Source organism: Triticum aestivum, chromosome 7D (assembly GCF_018294505.1).
Source record: "Triticum aestivum cultivar Chinese Spring chromosome 7D, IWGSC CS RefSeq v2.1, whole genome shotgun sequence".
Taxonomy (NCBI): Eukaryota; Viridiplantae; Streptophyta; class Magnoliopsida; order Poales; family Poaceae; genus Triticum; species Triticum aestivum.
Genome location: NC_057814.1, coordinates 480198512 through 480216716, shown reverse-complemented (window position 1 = coordinate 480216716; position 18205 = coordinate 480198512). Strand labels below are relative to the sequence as shown.

At 46.3% G+C, this 18205-nt stretch overlaps 1 protein-coding gene across 1 annotated transcript; it reads right to left on the bottom strand.

The window, feature by feature from the left end:
• Nucleotides 1-7709: 7709 nt before the first annotated feature.
• LOC123168711 (aspartate aminotransferase, mitochondrial) lies at nucleotides 7710-11974 on the bottom strand. The gene is made up of 10 exons (XM_044586578.1): nucleotides 11646-11974; nucleotides 11446-11531; nucleotides 10662-10868; nucleotides 10333-10438; nucleotides 10024-10128; nucleotides 9763-9935; nucleotides 9144-9303; nucleotides 8916-9011; nucleotides 8092-8186; nucleotides 7710-7976 (listed from the first exon to the last, which is right to left on the bottom strand). The coding sequence occupies exons 1-10, from the start codon at nucleotides 11823-11825 to the stop codon at nucleotides 7904-7906; spliced, it is 1281 nt and encodes a 426-aa protein (XP_044442513.1). The 5' UTR covers nucleotides 11826-11974; the 3' UTR covers nucleotides 7710-7903.
• Nucleotides 11975-18205: the final 6231 nt, after the last annotated feature.

Here is an 18205-nt window from a genome sequence, read left to right as displayed (position 1 = left end):
AAATGCCTAGATAATTTAAAATGATTTAAAACAGAAAATAAAATAAATAAAAAGAAAAGAAAATACAAAAGAGAAAAAAAAAGAGAAACCCCCCGGGCTTCGGCCCAGCTGACCACAGGCCCAACTGGGCCAAGCCACCAGCCCACGCGGCCCACCCCGCACCCCATAACCTCCCCCACTCCCCCACTCACCACCGACACCCCCACTCCCCCCCCCCCCGCAAAATATCTGCCCCCTCTCTCCCCGATTGGATCGGGATCAGGGGAGGAGGTCGCTGCCCCCGCGCCAGGACGCCGTCGCCGCCGGAGCTCCTCGTCGGACGGCCTCCCCGGAGCGCTCCCCCGCCGGCCTGCTTCTCCTCTCCGCCGTCGTCCCCGTCCCCCACCTCGACACCCACTGCCCTGTTCCCTACGCCCCAATGTGAGCCCCGCCGCCGCGCTCGTCTCCGCGCGCCCTCGCTCCCTCTCTCTCTCCCTCGCGCGACCCCGCCTGCGCGCGCGCTCGTGCTCGTCACCGCGGCCGCTACCGCCTCCCACGCGCCCCCGCTCGACCATGCTCCGGCCGCCCTTGCTTTCCCCCCTGAGCCCCGCGCCGACCGCGCCTGGTCCCGCCGCTCACCGCACCGCCTGGGGCCACGCCTCCCCCCCGCATGCTCTCTGTCGCCGTCATTCGTCACCGTGTGCGCGCCCGCTGCCGCGGCCCCTGTCCGCCTCCCCGCCCCCGCTCGCCGCTGCTGCCCTTGCGGGCCCGGTCTCGCGCCCGCGCCGCCCCGCCTCTGCGCTCCCGGTGCGCCCCCAGCGCCCCAGCACCCACTCGCCCGTGCGCCCGTGCCCGCTGTGGCCAGGGCCACTGACCACTGGGCCAGTGCCCCTGGCCCTATGACATGTAGGGCCCCCCTGAACGTGTTTAAAAAAAGGAATTAAAAAATATAAATAAAAAATAATAAAAATAAATTTAATTAATTAATTAACTAAATTAATTAAGTTAATTAATCCTGTTTAAATTAATCTAATGAATTAGTTAATTTAATTAAATAGTAATTAATTAGCTAAACCCTAATTAAACTAAGTAGTGTATGACATGCGGGACCCACACGTAGTTGACCCAATCAACTGCACAGTTGACTGCTGACGTCCGCATGATGTCATGCTGATGTCATCTTTTACTATTCTGGATAATGTTGATTTAAAATGATTAAATAAATCCTAAAATGATTAAATCTTAAGAAAATCATATAAAATAATCCGTATCTCGGATGAAAATACTTTCTACATGAAAGTTGCTCAGAACGACGAGACGAATCTGGATACGCAGCCCGTTCATCCGCGACACATCCCTAACATATCCAACTCGCAACTTCCCCCCCCCCCCCCGTTTCATCTGTCCGAAAAAGCGAAACATCGGGAATACTTTCCAGGATGTTCCCCCCCTTCGCGGGTACCACCTACTGCCGCGTTAGGGCACACCTAGAACCGCTCATTGTCATGTCACGCATCGTCATGCTTATGTTTGCATTATATTTACTGTTTCTTCCCCCTCTTCTCTCCGGTAGACTACGAGACCGACGCTGCTGCTGCCCAGTTCGACTACGGAGTTGACGACCCCTCCTACTTGCCAGAGCAACCAGGCAAGCCCCCCCCCCTTGATCACCAGATATCGCCTATTCTTCTCTATACTGCTTGCATTAGAGTAGTGTAGCATGTTACTGCTTTCCGTTAATCCTATCCTGATGCATAGCCTGTCCTTGCTACTACTGTTGTTACCTTTACCTGTAATCCTACATGCTTAGTATAGGATGCTAGTTTTCCATCAGTGGCCCTACATTCTTGTCCGTCTGCTGTGCTATACTATCGGGCCATGATCACTTGGGCGGTGATCACGGGTATATACTTATATAATCTATACATGACACCTGTGGTGACTAAAGTCGGGTCGGCTCGTAGGAGTACCCGCAAGTGGATCTTTTTGGCGGAGCGACAGGGCAGGTTGAGACCACCTAGGCGAGAGGTGGGCCTGGCCCTGGACGGCGTTCGCGGTTACTTCAAAATAACACGCTTAACGAGTTCTTGGTATTTGATCTGAGTCTGGCCATTTGGTCTATACGCACTAACCAACTACGCGGGAACAGTTATGGGCACTCGACGTCGTGGTATCAGCCGAGGCTCTTTTTGACGTCAGCGACGGAGCGGCGCGCGCCGGATTGGACTGGAACGCCTGCTAGGCTAGGTCCGCTTCCGGCCGCCCTCGCAACGTGCAGGTGTGCAATGGGCGATGGGCCCAGACCCTTGCGCGCATAGGATTTAGACCGGCGTGCTGACCTCTCTGTTGTGCCTAGGTGGGGCTGCGACGTGTTGATCTTACGAGGCCGGGCATGACCTAGGAAAGTGTGTCCGGCCAAATGGGATCGAGCGTGTTGGGTTATGTGGTGCACCCCTGCAGGGAAGTTTATCTATTCGAATAGCCGTGTCCCTCGGTAAAAGGACGACCCGGAGTTGTACCTTGACCTTATGACAACTAGAACCGGATACTTAATAAAGTACACCCTTCCAAGTGCCAGATACAACCTGGTGATCGCTCTCTAACAGGGCGACGAGGAGGGGATTGCCGGGTAGGATTATGCTATGCGCTGCTACTTGGAGGACTTCAATCTACTCTCTTCTACAAGCTACAAGATGGAGATGGCCAGAAGCATAGTCTTCGACAGGATTAGCTATCCCCCTCTTATTCTGGCATTCTGCAGTTCAGTCCACTGATATGGCCCTTTACACATATACCCATGCATATGTAGTGTAGCTCCTTGCTTGCGAGTACTTTGGATGAGTACTCACGGTTGCTTCTCTCCCTCTTTTCCCCCTTTCCTTTCTACCTGGTTGTTGCAACCAGATGCTGGAGTCCAGGAGCCAGACGCCACCGTCGACGACGACTCCTACGACACTGGAGGTGCCTACTACTACGTGCAGCCCGCTGACGACGACCAGGAGTAGTTAGGAGGATCCCAGGCAGGAGGCCTGCGCCTCTTTCGATCTGTATCCCAGTTTGTGCTAGCCTTCTTAAGGAAAACTTGGTTAACTTATGTCTGTACTCAGATATTGTTGCTTCCGCTGACTCGTCTATGATCGAGCACTTGTATTCGAGCCCTCGAGGCCCCTGGCTTGTATTATGATGCTTGTATGACTTATTTATGTTGTAGAGTTGTGTTGTGATATCTTCCCGTGAGTCCCTGATCTTGATCGTACACATTTGCGTGCATGATTAGTGTACGGTCAAATCGGGGGCGCCACAGGTGTGTAACAAACCTGTTGTGTACCTTGCCATGAGTTTGGCAAGGGGGTACGATAGTGATCCAGGAGTGGATCACTGGACAGCGGTTAAAGTTATCCTTAGTTACCTAAGAGGACTAATGAAATGTTTCTCGGTTATGGAAGTGACAAAGAGTTCGTCGTAAGGGTTACGTCGATGCAAGCTTTGACACTGATCCGGAAGACTCTGAGTCTCAATCTGGATACATATTGAAAGTGGGAGCAATTAGCTAGAGAAGCTCCATGCAGAGTATTGTAAACATATGAATTTGCAAAATACATACGGATCTGAATGTGGCAGACCCGTTGACTAAACCTCTCTCATAAGCAAAACATAATCACACCTTAGTACTCTTTGGGTGTTAATCACATGGCGACGTGGACTAGATTACTGACTCTAGTAAACCCTTTGGGTGTTGGTCGCATGGCGATGTGAACTATGGTTATTAATCACATGGTGATGTGAACTATTGGTGTTAAATCACATGGCGATGTGAACTAGATTACTGACTCTAGTGCAAGTGGGAGACTGAGGAAATATGCCCTAGAGGCAATAATAAAGTTGTTATTTATATTTCCTTATATCATGATAAATGTTTATTATTCATGCTAGAATTGTATTAACCGGAAACTTAGTACATGTGTGAATACAGAGACAAAACAGAGTATCCCTGGTATGCCTCTACTTGATTAGCTCGTTAATCAAAGATGGTTAAGTTTCCTAACCATAGACATGTGTTGTCATTTGATGAATGGGATCACATCATTAGAGAATGATGTGATGGACAAGACCCATCCGTTAGATTAGCATTATGATCATTTAAGTTTTATTGCTATTGCTTTCTTCATGACTTATACATATTCCTCTAACTATGAGATTATACAACTCCCGAATACTGGAGGAACACCTTGTGTGCGATCAAACATCACAACGTAACTGGGTGATTATAAAGATGCTCTACATGTGTCTCCGAATGTGTTTGTTGGGATGGCATAGATCAAGATTAGGATTTGTCACTCCGTGTATCGGAGAGGTATCTCTGGGCCCTCTCGGTAATGCACATCACTATAAGCCTTGCAAGCAATGTGACTAATGAGTTAGTTGCGGGATGATGCATTACGGAACGAGTAAAGAGACTTGTCGGTAACGAAATTGAACTAGGTATGATGATACCAACGATCGAATCTCGGGCAAGTAACATACCGATGACAAAGGGAATGACGTATGTTGTTATGCGGTTTGACCGATAAAGATCTTCGTAGAATATGTAGGAGCCAATATGTCCGCTATTGCTTATTGACCGAAGATGTGTCTCGGTCATGTCTACATAGTTCTCGAACCCGTAGGTACCGCACGCTTAACGTTCGATGACGATTTGTATTATGAGTTATGTGATTTGATGACCGAAGTTTGTTCGGAGTCCCGGATGAGATCACAGACATGACGAGGAGTCCCGAAATGGTCGAGAGGTAAAGATTCATATATTGGAAGGTTGCATTCGGACATCGGAATGGTTTCGAGTGATTCGGGCATTTTTCCGGAGTACCGGGAGGTTACCGGAATCCCCCGGGGGAAATCATGGGCCTTATGGGCCATGGGAGAGAAGAGGGGATAGCCCACAAGGGGGAGGCGCCCTCCCCCCAAGTGGAGTCCGAATAGGAAGGGGAGGGGGCGCGGCCCCCCTTTCCCTCTTCCCCTCCTCTCCTTCCCCCTTTTCCCCCTCCGTAGAAAGGAAGGAAGGGGGGCCGAATCCTACTTGGACTGGGAGTCCAAGTAGGACTCCCCCCTTGGCGCGCCCCCTCTAGGGCCGGCCTCCTCCTCCCCCCTCCTTTATATACGTGGGAGGGGGGCACCCCAAAGACACAACAAGTCTTCTCTTAGCCGTGTGCGGTGCCCCCTCCACAGTTACACACCTCGGACATATCGTCGTAGTGCTTAGGCGAAGCCCTGCGTCGGTAACTTCATCATCACCGTCGCCACGCCGTCGTGCTGACGGAAATCTCCCTCGTCCTCAACTGGATCAAGAGCCCGAGGGACGTCATTGAGCTGAACATGTGCTGAACACGGAGGTGCCATACGTTCGGTGCTAGGATCGGTTGAATCGCGAAGACGATCGACTACATCAACCGCGTTACTAAACGCTTCCGCTTTCGGTCTACGAGGGTACGTGGACACACTCTCCCCGCTCGTTGCTATGCTTCTCCTAGATAGATCTTGCGTGATCATAGGAACTTTTTTGAAATACTACGTTCCCCAACACCGGTGCGCCGGCCGAAATTTCGGCTGGTCGCACCAGCGCCACCCGATTCAACCGGCAACGTCCGTTGGATTTGGCAGCTGTCTTCTTTCCTAGCTTCCCGCAAAGCACAGTCAACACAGAAAAGGAAAAAATCTTCACGACTGCGCGTGTGTGTATCTCCTCTGTAGCACTCGCGACGCCTCCGCTCGTCACCGCAACCGTCGGCCGCTGTTTCACAGCCTGCTCGCCGTTGCTCCACGCTCGCCCGCCGTCCACTGCTCGCCGCTGCCCGACGCTCGCTCGCCGTCCACTGCACACCACTGCCCGACGCTCGCCCGCCGTCCACTGCCCGACGCTCGCCCTCTGTGCACTGCTTCCCGCATGTCACGCCGTCGGTTCCAGCATCACCGGCAATAGTTGTAGTATCGCGGCAGCTGGTTGTAGCTTTGGACGTCCACTACTCGCCCCTCGTCGTGCCGTCGGTTCCAGCAACGGCGCCAACTGTTGTAGCATGGCCCTCCATTGCAGCACATCGCGCCTTCAGTTCCAGCATCACCGGCAATGGTTGTAGCATTGCAGCTGGCATCAGATTGCATCGCATGCCGGTAAAGCATGTTGTAGCATTACAGTTGGCAGGTTGTAGCAAATAGAGTCGACGGTTCCAACACCTAAATTCGCTGGTTCCAGCAGTCGACATCTCTAGTACCAACTTCATTGCCTCCATCTTCCAGCATCGGAGATTGCTGGTTGCAGCTTTCCATGTCGATGGTTCCAGCACGGCGGAGTGCCGGTTCCAGCACGGCGGGCGCCTTCTGCGGTTCTGCCTGGGAGACCCAGGTTCGAGTCCACACTATCCCACTTATCTACCTTATTGTATAACTTTTTTATCGGGCAGATTTACATACTTTTTAAAATATTTATATCTTTCAAATCCTAACTTGAAATCTAATATACTATATATTAAAATTCCTAAAATAATGTGTAGATATCAATTATGCTATTATCTTGCATGTCAATCATTTAAAAAAAATCCCATTTTTTCTTTTCATTTTCTTATCAGGTAGATTATTTTTGTTTTCTAATAAATTGGAAACATCTTGAGTACATTTTAAAAATCATCCCACATTTATGTTTTTGCGCAACATCACTTACCATATTGTTTGTCGTGCATTATCTTGAAAGATTTCAAGGGGTTTACTGATGACGCCGAGTGGGTATATGAGGAATGATTTTTTTTTCTCCCGGTGCAACGCACGGGCATGTTTGCTACTACCTCCGTCCTGGTTTATTGGTCCCCTTTTTAATTTGTGCCAAATTTTGATCAAATATTTAACTAACAAAATGTTAATACATGTCAACAAAAAGTATATCGTTGGATTTGTATTTCAACATACCAGGACGGATGTAGTAGTTATTATAAAATTGTTATTTTTGTGTTGCGCATAATACTGCATATTGTTATTGTTATCCGTTAAAATTATCCATGTAGTTGAAAACGAATATTCCTGGCTGTGAAAATAAAATACTTTTCATCTGCTTAAAAATAAATATATTTTTTTATAATTAAATATTCATGATTTGTTGCATAAATATTCTGGTATATTATAAAAATCAAATGATGAAAATAAAAATAAAAAGAACAAACACTAAAATAAAAAGGAAATATATTTAAAAAACAATACAAGAAAAAATGGATAAATAGAAAAGAAGAAAAAGAGAAACGTAAAAGAAAAAAGGACAAACCGCAGCTAGTGGCCTGACTGTGTTGCCTTGGGCTGGAAATCCGCCGAAAGCCCGATAACCCGTAGCTTAGCATTCAGCAACCACAAGTGAGTAGAATAAGTTTTCTGTCACTTTATTTCTGATGCTGCAAACTCTCATATGTCAAGAGGAGAACCTTCCATTTCGCAAACCCCATCATCAATATATTGCACTCTTTAAATTTAACAATATTTGTTTTTTTAGGTTTGTATGTCTATATTTTTGTAACATAATTATTTACTAGCATGCAGCATCTCATTTTGTGGCATTAACAGTTTAACACTAATTCAATTAATGATTTTGACAATAACAGTTACACGTGTTATGTTGGACACCAGCCTATCTTCTGGTTGTGGATGTGATGGTTCCAATTATTTCAAAGACTATAACAAACACTTCACTTTCAGTGTTAGGGCATCCTCCTTTCTGTGTCTCCGATGAAACAAATCAATATTTGCACACCCATAGGTCACAACTATGTGGGACATTATTTAATAAAAACAACAGTGTTCGAACATAAAAGGTTAAAGGAAATTAAAAGCAAAATGCAAATTGAAGTTGAAAGGCTCCTCTTATTTCTCAAAATGGCAGGAGGAAGGGGTCTTAATTTGTCTTAGTGACCTCATGAATAGCGTTAGCCAAATAGGCGACATTTCCTGTTGTTACACCAGCCATGCTGAAGGAGGAAATATCAATAAAATCAGGTGTAAGTAATCCATGAAATGCACTAATGCAGAGAGATGTATTGAGAAATAAGAATAAAAAACTTTCTGTTAAGCAATTATGAGCACCTTATCCTGCCATTACGAGTCATGTATATGTGGAATTCATTTGTCAAGCGATCAACTTGTTCAGGTGTCATCCCGCTGTAGCAAAACATGCCAATCTGTTCACGAAAGTAAAGCACTCTCTTTTATATTAGAGCTATTGACAACCGCCGATGGAATGGCATGGCAAAACTCTCAGCAATGCATATATGAAAGTATATAAGGTCACTTACAAAGCACAAAGTAAAATTTAGCTAAATTATTGTCAAAGTGTGTAGAATAGTAATACAATGCTGTTTGAAACCAGAAAATTTGCAGCATCAGAACATCTTAGAAGGTTAAAGTGAGTGTTGTTCCCACCATACAACAGAAAACCAATTTCAGTAAAAAAAAAAAAACATTCCTCCTTCCCCAAGGTTATAAGTCTGAGGGAGCCAACCAAAGACAGGGCCTCCAGATATCAGTTTTTATGGGAACTAATTACCTTTTATGAACCAACAACTAACCTTCCATTCTAAGGAGTGTAACTTCCTTGTAATTTTAATTGTTTGAAACAGGGGCAACATATTTGCCACAATCAATTGATCAATTTAAGAGAGATTTTAGGTACTGAGGCCAAAGCAAAAAAAAAATCTACTCTCCTGGCATCATCCTACCCGAATGCTTTGCACCGGTGCAAACCCAAATGGCTCCTAAACCCTTTTATGTTGGCCAAGATGTTGTACAGTAAAAATATCTTGATGGGCATGTGGGTAGTGATCTAACTCAAATGGCGTCCACACCTGTTACATGTGGGCAGTGATCTACCCCAGCCCAAATTACAGTAAAAAGATCTTGATGGGCATTACCTGATTAGTAATATGTTCCCATGATAATGGTGAACCCAACTTTTCAAGACTCTCCTTAAGTGCTTTTCGCATTCCAATAATGCGATCAGCCATACCCTGAGATAATAAATAAATGGTAAAATAATGTTCAGAATCAAACCCATCAATTCCTATGATTATCAAATGATTCAGGAATTTTTTTTACTTCAATGATAGTCAGGATTTAGGAAGAAGGACTTTGTAGTTTACCTTGACCTCCTTCAGCCATAAGCTTTTCAGTGCTGGATCACCAAGGATAGTGGAAACAATTAGTGCGCCATGAAGGGGTGGGTTGCTGTACATAGGTCTGGCAATCTGTTGTAATTGGCTCTTCACAGCAACTGCTTGTATTTCATCGTCACAGAGAATACTGCAGAAAATGTTAAAATATAGGAGATCAGGCCATGGCCTAGGAAACATATGAAAAGTTTTAGCTTATAGTCTTTAGTGTCACATACTTTGTTTCTCTGATTTTTTTTACTTCAGTGAATAGAGCGGAAAATGTTCAGAGTACATTAAATGGATGCCTTGACAAGTAAAAAAAATGCTAATTTTGAAGGATAACATTTACTCTTCAAGAGCATCTGCATGTAATGCTTAAGTCTACTTAAATAAAGTACTTTCAGGCTGTACACAGTGCACAAATAAACATACTGGCATCCTCAATTCAGAGAAATTACTGGGAAGCAACTTGACATAGAACACAAACACTAACAAGTAGCTGCAGAAAATAGAAATAAGAAAAGGTAGCCAGTGCAACAGACATCGATACTTAAGTGAGAACAGATATGGAAGATATATGATAGATTAACATAGGAAAAATGTGTACCTAAGGCATCCTGCTCTTTGGCCATAAAGTCCCATGTTCTTTGCATACGACTGTGCACATCCAATTTGATGTCCATCTTCAAGAAAGATCCTAATAGCCTTGGCATCTCTCTCTGGGTCACCACTGGCAAACCCTTGGTACGCCATGTCAAAAAATGGGAAATGGTTCTTCACCTGAAAAATGCCAAACAAAAATACAGCTGCATGTCACTGGTAAAATAATATAAGGAGTGGCCATTCTCCAATTTATTGCCATCTGTACCTTAAACTGGTGAGATATCTCTCTCCATTGTTCCTCAGAAGGATCAACCCCAGTGGGATTGTGAGCACACGCATGAAGCAAAAAGAAGGAACCCTCTGGAGCATTCTGCATGTGTAAAGAAACACAATTCTGAATCAGTGACAGATAAGCTGTCAACAAGACAGAAATCCCCACAGAAAATGGGAGGTTTTCTGTGCCAAATCACAGCAAACTATAATTACTTGTGTAACAGTGTTAGTGGAAGGATGAGTCGTGTTAGTTAACAAGAATTGACATCTAACTATACAGCACTTGTAAAAATGTTCATACTTTGATATCATCCATTAGGCCTGCAAAGTCCAGTCCTCTTGACTCTGGATGGTAGTAGGCAAATGTTCTTTGTGGTACCTGGGCATCCCTCCAAATGTTGTGATGGCTGAATAAGTTCATACAGTTAGCTATTATCAGAGGGTGCCAACTCGATGATGCTCGAAGAACATTTGAAATTTTGCTATATATATAAGTGCACTACGACTATGCTCAATTTGGTCCCTGAATTGTATTTGGTAACCTACTGGAAACTTGTAACCAAGAATTAGGTGTCAAGCCTCGGCACCCATGAATGTGAGAAGGTCAAAGTAGAATGTATCCTAACTCACTTTGACCATGTAGGCGTAGGTATGTAGATCTGTGAATCCGGCAAGAAGCGTTTCTGGAAATCTGCAAAGAGGCGACATGCACCAGTCCCTGAAAGAGCCTGCACTGCCGCGATCCTCTTGTCCTTGATGAACTCAGAATCCTCCCCGTATGCCAGCTTCAGCGATTCCTCAATCATCTTCACGCTTCCTCCCATCGGAAGGTACTCCCTGTTTTACAAATCCCGCCAGGGAAAGAAATTGAGAACTCATGGTAACCGTTCATGTACTAAAATTTCATTACAGTACCATTGAAATCCATTTTTGATTTATTTTTTTGCATTCTTGTAAATTTGGAGCATCGTGCTATTTTTAACTGCACAGCCGGAATTTAATAATCCTTTTTACAATTCCTAAAAAAAAAGCATTCCTTTTTACACGAAACCCCTCTAAAAAAATCTGTGGACTCTCAAGGTGCAGAAAAGTTAGACTGAAACTTCCACATGCTGTATTAGACTCGGCTGGAAGTGCGCCATGATCCCGTCAATAATTTCTTGATAGCGAAACCGACAAATGTGCATACTTATTGTCGAAGAAAAATTCACAGGGTAGAATTGGCACATGATCTATTATCACAAGACTGCAGGGCAATGCAGGCAACATGCATAAAGCTAAGCTTTCGTCCACGTCAATTCATCATCAATTGAGTCCTCACTCCGCAGGACCAAGAAAACTGCACCCACAACCGCATTAAAGGAAAAGGAAGGGCCAAGAGAGACCAGAGGAAAGGCGGACAACGAGATCTCACATGTTGGTGCTCCCGGCGACGCGCCGCTCCGCCTCGCGCACGCACTCGAGCACCACGGGCTTCCCGTCGTCGTCCCGGTACGCACCCTGCGGCGCAGCAGGAAAAAGAAGTCATCAGCCCCTGCGATCGGCGCCCATTTTGATCGCGGCACCGCGAGAACAGGGCATGCGGGTGAAGAGGAAAGAGGGAGCAACACGTACGACGCCGACGTTCACTTTGTCCGGCGAGGGGTCGGCGAGGAAGGCCTCGGTGACGCCGAGGATGGGATCCTTGGCGGCCGGCTCCACGTGGCCGAACCACGACGCCATGGACCTCGCCGCGGGCAGGAGCGGCCCGCACCTCCGCTGCCTGACCGCCGCCGCGGCGCGAGACATCGCCATGCCGTTGCTGCGCGCGGCGCCGGCGCGTGGCGAGGTCGCTGCTGCTGGAGAAGAGAGGAGATGGCAGGTGACTTGGGTCTTGGGGAAGCGGCGCGGCACGGCGCTTTGCTGCAGCTGGCGTGTTGCGTGCCGCTATGTTGTTCTGTTCCAGGGCCTTGGGCTCTTCTAGAGTTTGTTGCGCCAGTACTACTTCAATGAGGTCATGCGCGGCCGCACGTGGGACCTACTTGTAAGTGTGCCGGTTGTTATGTTGGCCCGAAGGAACTCTCGCGAAGCCTGCCTGTAACTCACCGTATACTAGTAGAATGCTCGTGCGTTGCTACGGGCTATAATGATATAAATAATTAAAAAAAATGGTTAAGGTCGTTTTAAGGTCGAAGCTCGTACCTTTCTCATATTTTTTTGAAGGGTAAACTAGGGGCTTTATTCAAAGCTTAAAAGTTGAGGAATACAAGCAATGTCGGAAAAAACCCCTAGCCACACGTGGCGACCCACTGCAAGAGACACAACTCCTTTAGCTAGCGAGTGGGCCTCAAAATTATTTTCTCTATGCTCGAAACGGAAAATAACAGAAGAAAAAAGATTCCTACGAAATGAATCTCCCTGAGAATCGGTGCATAAGTCGGCGACCCTCCATTGTTGATGTTGGAGATCACTTCCTGGCAATCTGAAGCAATCTCCAAGTCATTCAAATTTAGGTCCCGCGCGAGGGCTAGCGCCTCGCTACATGCTATCGCTTCCAGACTGGCTGGATCGATCAAGCCTTCATATACAACTGCCGAGGCTCCCAGATAGTGGCCAGACTCGTCTCTGCAAACGACCGCGGCAGCTCCTTTCTCTCCCAACGTAGATAGACCACCATCACAATTCATCTTGGCTGCATTACCTGACGGTGGTGACCATGTCCTGGCCTGTGGTCGATGAACTGCACCCGGCTATTTCTTTGGCAAACGGACGGCAGCAATCTCCAGCTCCTCCAAATACCTCTTAATGAAGCACATCATCGACAGTGGGCTTTGGAATTCATTGTCTGGAATAGCCTTCCTTCGGGCCCACCATATCGCCCACATAGTCACTAGAACTCGAGTGAGATCATGCCGACTTGTGGACTCAAACAGCCAGAAAAGCCATAACCTTGCATCCTCATTTTGGTTTGATAACACATGCTCCAGAAGTTCTTCATCTCCTAGAGCCCAGACGCACTTGGCCATACGACAGCTGAAAAGGGAGTGGCGCCATGAATCCTCCGCTGCATTACAGATAGAGCAGATGGGGTTATCCGTCATCTTCCTCTTGTGTCGGACCTGTCCTGTGGGGATCGAGGTATGTGCGAGTCGCCACACAAACACTCGTATTTTGGATGGAACTTGTGCTTTCCACAACTGTGTCCATGATCTCCTATCCGCAGCAACGTTGGAGTGTCCCGTCCGATGCTCTAACCAGTCCTCCCTCTGAGCCTTAATAGCAGTAATCATCCTATAAGTTGATCTTACTGAAAATACACCCCGTCGATCATAGTGCCATGCCCAGAAATCCTCCTGTATCCGGGTGCTGATAGGTATATTGAGAATCACATCCATATCCGGGGCAATGACGTGATCCATGAGAGTCTACCTATCCCAAGATCGTGTTACCGGATCGATAAGAGCAGAAACCATCGTGGGTGGATCAGCCGTTCTTGCACAGATCGGCCGGAGCTTATAGTCTCGCGGCAGCCAATTGTCGCTCCAAATTCGGGTGCCCGCTCCTGACCCAATCCTTCTAATGAGGCCCAAAGAAAGAACATCCCGTCCTTCCAAGAGAGATCGCCAGACCTGGGAGGGGGCCTGGCCCAAAGAGGCATCCAGGATATTTGCACCGGGATAATAACGAGCTCTAAGTACTCGCGCGCTGAGCGTATCAGGTTCCTGTAACAATCTCCAAACTTGTCGGGCGAGTAGAGCCAAGTTAAAAAGTTCACATCTCTAAAGCCAAGTCCTCCCATGAACTTGGGTTTTGTCATTGTGTTCCACGACACCCAAGCTGTTTTCCTTTGTCCATTCTTACTCCCCCACCAAAACTTTCGGATTATGCTGTTAATATGCTCACATAGACCACGTGGTAGCTTAAAACAGGCCATCGAATATGTGTGAATGGATTGTGCCACCGATTTAATTAGGACTTCTTTTCCTCCCGCTGATAAACACTGTTGGGGAACGTAGTAATTTCGAAATTTTCTACGCACACGCAAGATCATGGTGATGCATAACAACGAGAGGGGAGAGTGTTGTCCACGTACCCTCGTAGACCGAAAGCGGAAGCGTTAGCACAACACGGTTGATGTAGTCGTACGTCTTCACGATCCGACCGATCCAAGTACCGAACGTACGACACCTCCGAATTCAGCACACGTTCAGCTCGATGACGTCCCTCGAACTCCGATCCAGCCGAGCTTTGAGGGAGAGTTCCGTCAGCACGACGGCGTGGTGATGATGATGATGTTCTACCGACGCAGGGCTTCGCCTAAGCACCGCTACGATATTATCGAGGTGGATTATGGTGGAGGGGGGCACCGCACACGGCTAAGAGATCAAGAGATCAATTGTTGTGTCTTTGGGGTGCCCCCTGCCCCCGTATATAAAGGAGCAAGGGGGAGGCGGCCGGCCTAGGAGGAGGGCGCGCCAGGGGGGAGTCCTACTCCCACCGGGAGTAGGACTCCTCCTTTCCTTGTTGGAGTAGGAGAAAGGAAGGGAGAAGGAGAAGGAAGGAAGGGGGCGCCCCCCTCCCTAGTCCAATTCGGACTAGTCCATGGGGAGGGTGCGGCCACCCTTTGGGGCCTTTTTCTCCTTTCCCATATGGCCCATTAAGGCCCAATACGAATTCCCGTAACTCTACGGTACTCCGGAAAATACATAAACTCATAATATAACCGTCATCTAACTTTAAGCGTGCGGACTCTACGGGTTCGAGAACTATGTAGACATGACCGAGACACGTCTCCGGTCAATAACCAATAGCAGAACCTGGATGCTCATATTGGCTCCCACATATTCTACGAAGATCTTTATCGGTCAGACCGCATAACAACATACGTTGTTCCCTTTGTCATCGGTATGTTACTTGCCCGAGATTCGATCGTCGGTATCTCAATACCTAGTTCAATCTCGTTACCGGCAAGTCTCTTTACTCGTTCCGTAATACATCATCCCGCAACTAACTCATTAGTTACAATGCTTGCAAGGCTTATAGTGATGTGCATTACCGAGTGGGCCCAGAGATACCTCTCCGACAATCGGAGTGACAAATCCTAATCTCGAAATACGCCAACCCAACAAGTACCTTCGGAGACACCTGTAGAGCACCTTTATAATCACCCAGTTACGTTGTGACGTTTGGTAGCACACAAAGTGTTCCTCCGGTAAACAGGAGTTGCATAATCTCATAGTCATAGGAACATGTATAAGTCATGAAGAAAGCAATAGCAACATACTAAACGATCGAGTGCTAAGCTAACAGAATGGGTCAAGTCAATCACATCATTCTCCTAATCATGTGATCCCGTTAATCAAATGACAACTCATGTCAATGGCTAGGAAACTAACCATCTTTGATCAACGAGCTAGTCAAGTAGAGGCATACTAGTGACACTATGTTTGTCTATGTATTCACACATGTACTAAGTTTCCGGTTAATACAATTCTAGCATGAATAATAAACATTTATCATGATATAAGGAAATAAATAATAACTTTATTATTGCCTCTAGGGCATATTTCCTTCAGTCTCCCACTTGCACTAGAGTCAATAATCTAGTTCACATCACCATGTGATTTAACACCAATAGTTCACATCATCATGTGATTAACACCCATAGTTCACATAGTCACGTGACCCAGAGTCAATAATCTAGTTCACATTGCAACGTTATTAACACCCAAAGAGTAGTATGGTGTGATAATGTTTCGCTTGTGAGAGAAGTTTAGTCAACGGGTCTGCCACATTCAGATCCGTATGTATTTTGCAAATTTCTATGTCAACAATGCTCTGCACGGAGCTACTCTAGCTAATTGCTCCCACTTTCAATATGTATCCAGATTGAGACTTAGAGTCATCTGGATCAGTGTCAAAACTTGCATCGACGTAACCCTTTACGACGAACCTTTTTGTCACCTCCATAATCGAGAAACATATCCTTATTCCATTAAGGATAATTTTGACCGCTGTCTGGTGATCTACTCCTAGATCACTATTGTACTCCCTTGCCAAAATCAGTGTAGGGTATACAATAGATCTAGTACACAGCATGGCATACTTTATAGAACCTATGGCTGAGGCATAGGGAATGACTTTCATTCTCTTTCTATCTTCTGCCGTGGTCGGGTTTTTAGTCTTACTCAATTTCACACCTTGTAACACAGGCATGAACTCTTTCTTTGACTGTTCCATTTTGAACTACTTCAAAATCTTGTCAAGGTATGTACTCATTGAAAAACTTATCAAGTGTCTTGATTTATCTCTATAGATCTTGATGCTCAATATATAAGCAGCTTCACCGAGGTCTTTGTTTGAAAAACCCCTTTCAAACAATCCTTTATGCTTTGCAGAATAATTCTACATTATTTTCGATCAACAATATGTCATTCACATATACTTATCAGAAATGTTGTAGTGTTCGCACTCACTTTCTTGTAAATACAGGCTTCACCGCAAGTCTGTATAAAACTATATGCTTTGATCAACTTATCAAAGCGTATATTCCAACTCCGAGATGCTTGCACCAGTCCATAGATGGATCGCTGGAGCTTGCATATTTTGTTAGCACCTTTAGGATTAACAAAACCTTCTGGTTGCATCATATACAACTCTTCTTTAATAAATGAAGGAAATATGCCCTAGAGGCAATAATAAAGTATTATTTATTTTCTTGTATCATGATAAATGTTTATTATTCATGCTAGAATTGTATTAACCGGAAACATAATACATGTGTGAATATATAGACAAACAGAGTGTCACTAGTATGCCTCTACTTGACTAGCTCGTTAATCAAAGATGGTTATGTTTCCTAGCCATAGACATAAGTTGTCATTTGATTAACGAGATCACCTCATTAGGAGAATGACGTGATTGACTTGACCCATTCCGTTAGCTTAGCACTCGATCGTTTAGTATGTTGCTATTGCTTTCTTCATGACTTATACATGTTCCTATGACTATGAGATTATGCAACTCCCGTTTACCGGAGGAACACTTTGTGTGCTACCAAACGTCACAACGTAAATGGGTGATTATAAAGGTGCTCTACAGGTGTCTTCAAAGGTACTTGTTGGGTTGGCGTCTTTCGAGATTAGGATTTGTCACTCCAATTGTCGGAGAGGTATCTCTGGGCCCACTCGGTAATGCACATCACTATAAGTCTTGCAAGCATTGTGACTAATGAGTTAGTTGCGGGATGATGTGTTACGGAACGAGTAAAGAGACTTGCCGGTAATGAGATTGAACTAGGTATCGAGATACCGACGATCAAATCTCGGGCAAGTAACATACCGGTGACAAAGGGAACAACGTATGTTGTTATGCGGTCTGACCGATAAAGATCTTCGTAGAATATGTGGGAGCCAATATGGGCATCCAGGTCCCGCTATTGGTTATTGACCGGAGACGTGTCTCGGTCATGTCTACATAGTTCTCGAACCCGTAGGGTCCGCACGCTTAACGTTACGATGACAGTTTTATTGAGTTTTGATGTACCGAAGGAGTTCGGAGTCCCGGATGAGATCGGGGATATGACGAGGAGTCTCGAAATGGTCGAGATGTAAAAATCGATATATTGGACTACTATATTCGGACTTCGGAAAGGTTCCGAGTGATTCGGGTATTTTTCGGAGTACCGGAGAGTTACGGGAATTCGTATTGGGCCTTAATGGGCCATATGGGAAAGGAGAGAAAGGCCTCAAAAGGTGGCCACACCCCTCCCCATGGTCTGGTCCGTATTGGACTAGGGAAGGGGGGTGCACCGTTCCTTCTTTCTCCTTCCCCCTTCCCTTTTCCTACTCCAACAAGGAAAGGAGGAGTCCTGGGAGTAGGACTCCCCCCTTGGCGCGCCCTCCTCCTAGGCCGGCCGCCTTCCCCCTTGCTCCTTTATATACGAGGGCAGGGGGGTCTCTTAGCCGTGTGCGGTGCCCCCCTCCACCATATTACACCTCGATAATACCGTTGCGGGGCTTAGGCGAAGCCCTGCGTCGGTGGAACATCATCATCGTCACCACGCCGTCGTGCTGACGAAACTCTCCCTCAACACTCGGCTGGATCGGAGTTCGAGGGACGTCATCGAGCTGAACGTGTGTAGAACTCGGAGGTGCCGTACGTTCGGTACTTGATCGGTCGGATCGTGAAGACGT